The 11,373-nt window shown below is 28.8% G+C and overlaps 1 protein-coding gene across 1 annotated transcript; it reads right to left on the bottom strand.

Annotated features, from left to right (window-relative positions):
* Nucleotides 1-108: 108 nt before the first annotated feature.
* Nucleotides 109-11,233, bottom strand: LOC124495693 (uncharacterized). The gene is made up of 3 exons (XM_075733466.1): nucleotides 7,651-11,233; nucleotides 7,479-7,574; nucleotides 109-2,110 (listed from the first exon to the last, which is right to left on the bottom strand). Exons 1-3 carry the CDS (start codon nucleotides 9,343-9,345, stop codon nucleotides 491-493), a joined length of 3,411 nt encoding a protein of 1,136 aa, XP_075589581.1. The 5' UTR covers nucleotides 9,346-11,233; the 3' UTR covers nucleotides 109-490.
* Between the last annotated feature and the right edge of the window lie 140 nt (nucleotides 11,234-11,373).

Raw genomic sequence — 11,373 nt, 5'->3', positions numbered from 1 at the left:
ACGAATGAAATGAAAACAAATGTTTTCCATTCGAATTCGATTCTTTTATTATTTGTTGTATTTTTTTTTCAATAATTATAATATATAAATTATTTGATTGATTGATTGTTTTTTTTCTAAAATTTCATTTATTCACATTTTCAATCGATTAATCATGCATATACAATGAAGAACAAAAAAAAAATTGAAGAGCTTGGAACAAAATATTGCTCCACAAAGCAATTCTATTGAGGAAGAATAAAAATTACAATCAAAAAAAAAAAAAAAAAAAATATGACAGATGATATAAAATGATCATCATCAAAAAAATCAAGAATGAAAAAAAATAGATCGAATGAGTAAGTAAAAAAAAAAGAAATTCAATCAAATAGAAAAATTTCGAATGAATTGCACCGGAATTTAGAAGATATAGAAGAATTTATTATCGATGTCATCATGATCATATATGATATATTTTATTCGTTTGAATTAAAATGTCAAAAAATACAAATCACATATCAACGATGACCGATTTATCAATACTGTTTGTGCGTTCATTTATAGCTGAAATAATTTGTCCATCATTATTGTTACCATTATTAATTTGTGTTTCGATCATCAATAATGTATGTACCGGTGATTGATTCATCTTCATAATTGTTGTTGTTGTTGTTGTTGTTGTCGTCGATGATGTTGATGGTGATGGTGATGATCTTAATGGCGGCTGTTGTTGATGACTACTATTATTGATGCCATTTGAAGATGATGATGATGATGATGATGGTGATTGTGATGAATGATGATGAGTTTGAGCTAGACAATTTGTCATTTCTATTTTACTATCATTATCATTATTATTGGTGGTAATGTTTGTGATGGTTGTAGATGTTAAATCATTAACGGTGCCTGCTGCTGTTGATGCTGCTACTGATGTTGTTCCTATTCCATTGGAATCATCATTACTTGGATCATATTCTTCAATAATCCATTGTTGATTCCAATGTATGAAACGCATAATCATATTATATAAACTAATTTCGGATTTTATCTGTGCAAATGTGCCCAAAAAGAATGATATAAAAAATAGACAACCACTAATGACCAATATCACTTCATGTGGTTTAGTTGGATATGTTTTACGTCGACGCCATGGATCGGATGTTATATGAAATGGATTGAAACCATTCTGTTTATCAGTATTTATTACCATCGTACCGGTAACACGATTAGTTATGATAGCATGATTTTGTTTCCGATGATTTATACTACTATCATTATCATTACTATTATTAAATTGTGAATTGCTTGTATTCGATGATGATTGATGATGTTGAAAGACAGTGGACAAAAAATCTTTTTCGGTGAGTAAATGTAAACGTTTTTTGTTATTTGGATTTTTTGTATTAATTGAATTTTTCAAGGAACTAGCACCTTTATTATTATTATTAGAATTTAATTGTTGCTGTTGATGTTGATGATGTTTTCGTTGTTGTTTGTCAATGGTTTGATTATTATCGGCCATTGATGATGATGTAAATATCCAATCAGATGTTGAATTATTACGAAACAATAATTTTGTCAATAATGAAGATGTATTCAATGTAGATGATGATGATGATAACCACATTGAATTGGATTGTGTAAATTGATCATCATGTTGTTGTTTTTGTTCATCATCATCATCATCATGATGATCATCATGTGTATCATTCGAATTCAATTGTAACATTGAATCAATCAATATTGCTGGATCTGTTAATGATGATAGCCAAGAATGATCCATATTATGAATATTATTATCAATGCCTATTTGTTCCTTTCCATAGATCGATATATTATCATTATCAATATCATTATTATGGCTTGATGAAAAAGGCAACAAAGTTGTTGCTGTAGAAAAATCATCAGCCACATTGTTATTATGATTGCCAAATAATGATGATGATTTATTAAAATGATAACGTGAACTATGATGACTATGATGATGATAATGATGATGTGTATGTTCATCATCACCAAATATAACAAGATTAATTGTTGAGATCACCATCAATATGGCGCATATCACAAATATTGTATGCCAATGACGATCATTGCCCATACATGGTGGTAATGTCCAATCAATTGGAGACTATATATATATTTATTTATATAAATAAATGAAAAAAAGCAAAGAAATTAAAAAATTTTTAAAATTGAAAAAAATTATTACGAAAAATGGATAAATCCACCATCATCATCATCGTCATAAGCAGGAAAATTTTTTTTTTTAAATTTTATTTTATTACAAAATTACACGCAATTCTCATAATGATTATGAAGTTTTTTTTTCTTCTTGGCTCCATCATCATCATTATCATTATTATGAACGATTATCGCGTGTGTGTGTGTGTGTGTGTGTGTGTTGATAATGAACAAAAAACTGTCACCCATCTATAACCAATAAAAATTAATTCGTTTTTTTTTCTTTTATCCATCATCATCATCATCATTATCATCATGATTCTAGCCAGTCATATTAATAATGATGATGATGATGATGGTTATTTCCAGTGCATTGACGTAGTGTGTGTATGTGTGTATGGAAGAAGAAGGTAAAAAGTGAAAAACAATTATTGGTGATTGACAAATTTTGAAAATAAAGAAAAAAAATGAAATAAACAAACAAATAAGTGGGGATGAAAAAAATCTATGAATGTAATGGAATAGAATATATATAAACTATATAAAATGGGAAAGAATCGTAATTTATTATTGCAACAGGTTTTTTTCCCTACCTATTTATGTATAACCGACCAAGGACAAATAACTTAGGCTGTCAAATTGTATCCAAACATCGATCAATCGATTGATCGATTCATTCATTCATTCATAGTTTACCAGTGAAAACAATTTCATTTGATTCTTTCGTTAATTTATTTTTCAACCAACCAATCAAACAAACAAACCACCAATTTTATATTATTATTATTATTATTTTTCATTCATTGATCCGAAAATAAGGAAGAATTTGAATGTGAAATCTTTTTTGTTTCTTTTTTTTTGTTTTATTCTTGGAAAACAACAGCTACAATAATTTGATACGCTAAATACATGTATGTTACAAACAATGGTTTGATGGATTGTTTAAAGAAAATGACGATGATGATGCTGATGATGATGTGAACGTGTGGAACAATTTATCATCATCAATTTAATGATGATGATGATGATGACGATAATAATAATGTGGTAGTTATTATTGAATGTTAGCTGCCCAGTAATAATAACAATAAACACGTAATGTATGTATGTACGCATATTGTCATTCAAGCTTGAATTTATAATACGTGATTGAAACGTTAATCAACAAAATTCGAATGATAAATCGATTGTCATCAATTTTTCATAGATCATGTTTTCCTCGTGTTTGACAATTTGTTTGTTTTTATTATCATCATCATCATCATCATTTTTTTTTCGTAAACATCAACAAATATCAAATAACCATATCATATCAGCTGGATGAAATGAATTTTTTTTCCCAATTGATTAGATATAAAAATTTCGTTATCGTTTGGTTGATGAATATGGTTTCGAAATAATTAATAATAATTAAAGGTAACACCTGATGAAATTCATCATTTGTTTGTCAAAATTTTGCCAATTTCTCAGCAACAACAACAACAACAACAAAAAAAAGTGACAACTGACAACTGATTAAACAATCAAATGATGAGATGATTATGTAATTTTCATCAAAATTTTTTTCTGTTCATGAATGAACAGAAAAAAAACTAACTTGAAAACCCAAAAACGAATGAAGAAATTTTTATATTGAAGAAAAAAAAAATTCAATTATTCAATCATCATCATCACATTATTTATTTCGCATTCACATTTTTCACCAATTTGACAATTTTATTTCATTCCCATCGTCATCATCATCATCGATTGATGTGTTATTAATTACACACAGATGCAAAAAAAAATTTTTTTTTTCTTCATCATATTCATCATCAAGATGACACCTTATTATGTGTATTGAATCAATCATCGAAGGATATTGTGTGCATGTTTTTTTTATATGGAAAAGAAAATCATTCATAATGGAAACAAAAATCAATAAACATGGAAAATGATATATGATGATCGAAAAAAAATTCGGCCAGTAACATTGAAAAAAAAACTGTCTGCATTTTTAATTGCATTTTTTTTTGTCTTGTATCCAAATGGAAGAGAACAAGAGACAGAGAGGAAGAAAAGATGAAAACAAATGGCAAAGCCATTCATCACACGTTGTAATAATAATAATAATGAGATGAATGAATGGATGAAAAACATTGAATTTTGTTTGCGGATTTTGTTGAATTTTTTTTTCTAATTGATCCTTTATGAATGATGATGATGATGATTCACAATGATTTTTTATTTTTGTTTTTCATTTCATTTCATTTCATTCATTCGTTAATGACTCATAGAATGTAATGGATAGTATGCGAATCGGCTTTGTATGTTGAAAATGAATAATAAATGTTTTCAACCACATTTACACGTGATAACAATGATAATGAGAAATCGTTAATCGTTGATTTTTTTTGTGTGTGTGTGTATGTTCAATTTCATTTGCAAAATAGTAGCTAGGCGTATAGCAGCAATAGCCTCGAAAATTGAAATTTTTTTTTCCGTTTTTTTTGTTGTTGTTGTTGTTGCTGTTGTTCTTCATTAAGAAACTAATAAGAATGATGATGATGACGATAATGGAAACAAAGTGAAAAAAAAGAACCAAAACAAAAAAAAGAAGTACAATATAAACAATAAAAATGAAAATGAATTGTCAATGTCAACTGGAATTTTTTTCTTTCTTTGAATTAAAAACCTTTTTCAACAAGTGAGAAAGTAGACAAAATGATAAATCCAAGGTGTTCCATTAAAAAAAATGAATGAATGAATGAATGAAGAAATAATAATTACACAGTATCAGTGAATTTATGTGCGAATATGAAACAGACTATACACAATTCTAAACTAAACAAAAATGAGATTCATCACGGAAATGAAATTCCTTTTCATTTGTTGTTTTTCTTTTTTTTTTAAATTCAAAAAAAGTTTTTGTTGTTGATGACAGATTCATTGGATGTATTCTATTAATTTCAAATCTCTTTTTATTTCCTATTTGTTTTGTACACAAAAAAAAAGTTGATTCAAATCCATTTCACAACGAATTTGATAATTCAGAATTTTTATTGTATATGCAGCACTGTAACTATTATTAACGAGCTGACTGACGCAAGCGCTAAAAAAAATTGAATAAAAATTACCGTTATATTTACCGTTCAATGACCGCTAAAGAGATGAGTGAGTCACAAAAAAAAATCAGAACATTTCATCTAGTACGAATAATGAAATTATATCTGAATTATTGGAACGGTCTAATATTGGGAAAAAAAACAGCAAAATAACAAAAAAAAAAAAACAACAACAACAGATTCTATAGTATCTAATCTAAAGATAACCCGATCGAATAATGATGATGGTGATGATGATATATATCAACCACCCGCGTGTACTAAACCGAATCAAACCAAACCAAACCGAATCAGACTGGATTTTTCTTCTTTTTCTTTTTCTTCATCTCTAATGAATGGAGTGCAGAGAACCCGGAACCATACAACAATTTACATATATATATATGATGTCAGAATATATATCACTATGGTCACACAATATGCTGAATTTCGTAAAACGCATACATACCCAAACGAAGACATCTTTGTTTTTTTTTTCATTGCCTATCTATATATATCACACATACACACACACACACACACACACGCGAATAAAAAAAAATGATTTTCAATCATCTGGTCGATGCTCTCAACACATCATCATCATCGACATTTTTTGTTCATTGTATTATCATAAGATCATGATCATGATGAAAAATTATCATAGAATAAAGGTACTACTACTACTACTACTACCCACATTTGCACTTGAAAAAAAATGTGTATTCATTTTAAATGGAAAAATTTATAGCTTATACTTGATTTAAAATTGAATCGTATATACGAGAAAAGATACAAACAAAATTTTTTTTTTCAACCGGAAAAATTCAATCAATTCAAAATTCTTGATTACAATGTTAAAAGAAGAAAATAATAAAAAAAGATGCAGAAGCTTGAAAAATCTTTTGTGAAAATAATAAAATAATATATAACCAAGGTCAATGCCTTCAAAATGGCCGTGTGCACGCGCGTCTTACTTTTGTAGTCCATCATTATCATTATCATCATCATAGTTATTATATAGAAAAGATTTCGCCTCAAATACACACACACACACTCAAAAAATAAATAATGCACTCGGGTAACTAAAATGTCCAAATTTTTCATCATTTCATCAAATAAATTCGTGCAATTTGACCAAACATTGAGCCTTTTTTTTGTTTAATTTTACATTTGATGTAAAATATTAAAAAAAAATGGAAACATTGACCCAAACACCCTAGGGTCAACGATCTGGTTTTTTTTCAAAAAAAAAAAAAATCCAAAAGAGTCAACAAAAGAGCCCGAAAAATTCATGTTAAAGAATAAGAAAAAAAAGAGAAAGAGAAAAAATTGATTGATCCTGAAAATCTGATTTCAAATGAATAAAAATACAAAGACATTTCTCTTATATATAAATTGTATACAAAGAGAGAGAGAGAGAGAGAGAAAAAAAAATGGTGCCATTTTTATAACCCAAGAAATGTTTCATGGAAACTTTCTAGAAAAATCTCTTTGTCTTTTCTTCTCTCTTTTTTTATTTATCTTGAAAAAACCAGTTGGATGATAATAATTTCATTTTATGTCAAAAATAAATCCATCGCCATCATACATTTGACCGACTGAACTGGCTGACTATAATGTTGTTTCTCCTCTGGGCTTTACCCGGATAATCAACAAAAAAAAAAATGCCGAAATTGACTGAAATTGACTGAAATCTGGAAAGTAAAAAAAAACTTGTTTTTTTGCAACTATAGATGGTTGAATTTTCGGTGAACCATAATTTGTGACTCACACCAGAAAATTTTGGTAAGAAAATCATGTGATTTTCTTACCAAAATTCGATGATAAACAAAGAGATCAAAAAAAAAAACGATGGGCACCACATGTATCCATTTTTTCTGCGCCTTCATCATTTTCTTCCTGAACTCTTTCAGAGCTCCATATTTACAAAAAAAAAAAAAAATTGAACAGCAACAAAAAAAAGTTACTCGACTAGTTTTGTTTTGTGAAAATAAAAATCTTACACTTGGCCTAATTTTTTTTTTTTTGTTAAGTCTCTAAATTCAAATGAACTCAATGAATGGTGATCAAAAAAAAAAAAAAAAATCTTGTTTTCGCTTGATCATAAAAAAAGGAACAAAAATTATCCATGTTTTTCTGATCGATCATCGATCAAACGATGATGATGATGATGGTCAGACTGACTAAATAAAGAAAGAAAGAGAGAAAGAAGAAAAAAAAACCACTCACCTTGAATTGTTTACGCCAACGATATTCATAGTTACATATTTCGCAGCTTAACGGTTGAGATCGTGAATTACGCCGTTTTAATTTGTCAAGCCATTTCTTAATAATAATAATAAATACAAATTATGTAAAAAAAAAATTTTTAAAGAACCAGAATTTATTAATTAAAACTTACCATTAAACATCTTGCATGCATATAACGTATAGTACCACGACAATGACATGGTGATATTAATGGATTATTAGCTTTACCACGTTGATGACAGAATTTACAAATAGGTGTATTAGCTGGATAATCCAATAATGATGAATCATTTGATGCTTGCGATACAGCACTATGTACCGAAATACATGATGAACCTATACGTATCGATTCATGACCATTACGATAATGTCTATATGGATGTAGATATTGATAATTATGATGATTATGTGCTAATAATGGCTGTCCAGATTGACGACTATTCTGTTGTTGTTGTTGTTGTTGTTGTAGTTGTTGTCCATCCAAACTATTTGAATTTATCATCGATGATGAGGTCGATTGTGTTGTTACCAATGAAGATGATGATGATGATGATGAACTAGTTGTTGATATTGTATCAGCCATTATATAGACACTATTATCACCAACAACAACACTTGCTGATGATGATGATGATGATCCGGTTGTTGATGATGATGAACCGGACATTGATGATGTCCATGTTGATGTTGAACTTGATGGTGCTGATGAATCCATTTGTTCACTATCATCACTATTATTATTATTATTATTATTATTATGGATTGCATGTACGGTAATATCTGTGGCCAATATATTATTATTAGGATTCATCATAATTTTTGGCAATAACATTTTAGATGTAACACCATGGTCCATTGATGTAATCATAATTTTTCCTGTTGATGATGACATTTGTTGATTATTATTATTATTATTATTATTGGTTAAGAATCGTTGCCTTTTATTAATTGATGAACATTTCACGATACGTGCATAATTATTTGGTCTTGTTAATTGTCGTGATTCTGATATGTCATCATCATAATCGTCATAATCGTCATCATCATCATCATCATCATAATCTTCACCATATGAATCACTATGTTTATAATTTTGAACATTTTTATTATTATTATTATGATGATTAATCATTGAATGTTGATCACAAATAATCGAATGAGGATGATGATGATGATGACCAGCTGATGGCGATGAAACGGATAAAATTTTCTGTAAAAGTTCATCATCATCTTCAGAGGTTGTATGAGGATGTTTAACATCAGGATTTTCATCGATATACTGGAGGTGATGACCACCATTAAAAATACTACGGTAACTATTATCAACAACAGTACTACTACTACTACCACCATCACCACCACTGTCTACTAAAACATCTTCATATGACGAAAATGTATGTATGTGGTCATCGTACGGTTTTTGCTGTTGTTGTTGTTGTTGTTGTTGTTGTCTTCTCTCAATCAAATGAACTCGTTCTTTTTCTGTATAGATGCCATTTTCTTCGTCATCGTTGTCATTATTATTGTTTGGTCGATTGTCCTGTTGTTCATGTTGGCCACAATAATCCATAGCCGAAGAAGCCATAGCTATTGCTGATGATGATGATACAATAACGGCATTTGTATTGCTGCCAACATCATCGCCACCATCACCACCATCATCATCATCATCATCATCATCATCATTGCCATTATTATTTTCCACCACCACCGCCGCCTTTTTCATCATCATCGATAATGGGAACAACATTGTCGATGTTGATTGTTGTGTTGTTGTTGTTGTTGTTGTTGAATTTCTCCACCGATTTTCCGTTATACATGAATTATTATTGTTGCTGTTGTTCATGGTGGATTCAACAACAACGATACTATCTATTGATGGTGATGGTGGTGGTGGTGGTGGTGGTGGTGATAGTGATAATCGTGCTGTTGGTGAGAGATACTTGTTGCAGTCGTTCTCTTTTTTTTTCTTCAATTTCGACTAGATTTTGATTATGGCTACTATTTTATATATATAGTTTATTAGATTAGTTGTTGTGGTTGGCGATGTTGATCATCATTATGGATAATTGTATCACAATTTTTTGTTTTGTTTTGTTTAATTCAAAAATTCTGTCGAACTCTAATCTAAATTTAAACGAATGGATTTCATTTCCATAGCAATTCAATCTGCTATAAATGTCCCCTTTTTTTCGGTTGACGTTTTTTTTTTGTTCTCGTAGATCAATTCTAATTTAACCAATTGTTTGACAAAAACAAATGGCTCACAATAATAGATGATATTGACGATCGAATCGCAATGTAAATGCGTTTTCATTAGAAAATAAAAATTGAAAAATAAAAATGTAAACAAAACAAAATTTCAAATTTTTTTTTCCAAGAATTGTTACCACATTCATATATACCGTCAAATAATTCATGTATATAATATTGACAGAAATTTTAAAAATTATATAAAACACAAACACAAACACAAACACACGTTTGAGAAAGAGTAAAATTGCAATTTTGCACTAGAAAAAAAAAATTCACACAAACACAAAAATGAAGAATCGATTTGAATGGTTTAATAATGATAACAAACAAACGAAAAAAAAGAAAAAAAATGGATTCAATGATGATCATCAAAAAAAATCCATCATTAACATGTATATATGGAATGAGAAGAAAATAAATCAATGGCTATTATAAACGAAAAATGACATGATGGCCTCAAATGGATGATGAATGCAATCGTTGATGATGATGATGATGATGATGATGAATTCACAAATGACCTGATGAACTTTTGAAATGGATTTTTATTTTTTATTTTTGTTGAATATTATGGGGGGAAAAAAACTAACCAATTTCATTTGTTGAAAAAAAAAATTAAAATTTTCATCTCTTTCATCAAATTCATACACATATGTATACTGTTGATGATTGACAAATTTGGTGATCAAATTGTAGATTTTTTTTTTCAAATGAAATGAATCAAATGTCGACATTGATTTTTTTTTTTTGAATCCTACGATGATTATATGATGATTATGTCGCATGAATCATATTATGCGATTCACTCATCAAAACTAATATGTGATGTACGACTGATTTCTGGTTGTTTTTGTTGTTGTTGTTTTCTGTATATATATATATTTAATGATCAAAAACAACAGCCAAAAGCGATGTATTTTTTTTTGTTGAATAATAAGAAAATTGAAAATTAAGTAAAAAACAAAACAGTCAGAATTACATACACACATAATAGATGGTTTTGTATGAAAAAAAAATAATAATTTTTTCTCTCATATCATCATATGGCCAAAATCGATGATGATGATGATGATGACGAAGATGATCGAACACATACACATACACACACAATGAGAGAGAAAGATGGAAGAGAAAATTCGTTGTCATGATTTTTTTTTTATTTGTTTGTTTCTTTCATTTTGGATTCTCTGATCACACATTCTCAATATATCATCATCATCATCACATAATGCTGCCAGTTCAATATATATGTGATATGTGTGTGTTTGTGCGTGAAAAAACATCAACACTGTATATATATTCTGTTCTGTTTTTTTTTCAAAAGAAGATATAATTCAGGGATTCGTTGTTGTTGTTGTTATTTGTTATTATTATTGTAGTTGTACTGATTGATAACCAAAAAACGAAAAAACAACTCATTTTTTTTCGCTCATGTGCAACACACGAATTTATTTTTTTTTCAATTGAAATTCGTTATTTTTTTTGCTTGCTTAGTTAGTGGTTAAATCGATTTTTTTGTTTCATTTTAAGCAGCTGTTTCTATCTGTGTGTGTGTGTGTGTGTGTGTGTGTATGAAGCCATATTACCATTTAGCAGCATCGTCGTATACGACACAACA

This window comes from Dermatophagoides farinae, chromosome 8 (assembly GCF_024713945.1).
Source record: "Dermatophagoides farinae isolate YC_2012a chromosome 8, ASM2471394v1, whole genome shotgun sequence".
NCBI classification, from domain to species: Eukaryota; Metazoa; Arthropoda; class Arachnida; order Sarcoptiformes; family Pyroglyphidae; genus Dermatophagoides; species Dermatophagoides farinae.
The sequence above is the reverse complement of the archived record's forward strand: the minus strand, read 5'-3'. Positions and strand labels throughout refer to the sequence as shown.

Excerpts from the sequence above, each read along its gene's own strand:
- LOC124495693 (XM_075733466.1), bottom strand. The coding sequence starts at position 9,345 with ATGAACAACAGCAACAATAATAATTCATGTATAACGGAAAATCGGTGG. Across the intron at positions 7,575-7,650 it reads TGCATGCAAGATGTTTAATG|AAATGGCTTGACAAATTAAA; the intron begins GTAAGTTTTAAT and ends ATTATTATTAAG. Across the intron at positions 2,111-7,478 it reads GTTGGCGTAAACAATTCAAG|TCTCCAATTGATTGGACATT; the intron begins GTGAGTGGTTTT and ends ATATATATATAG.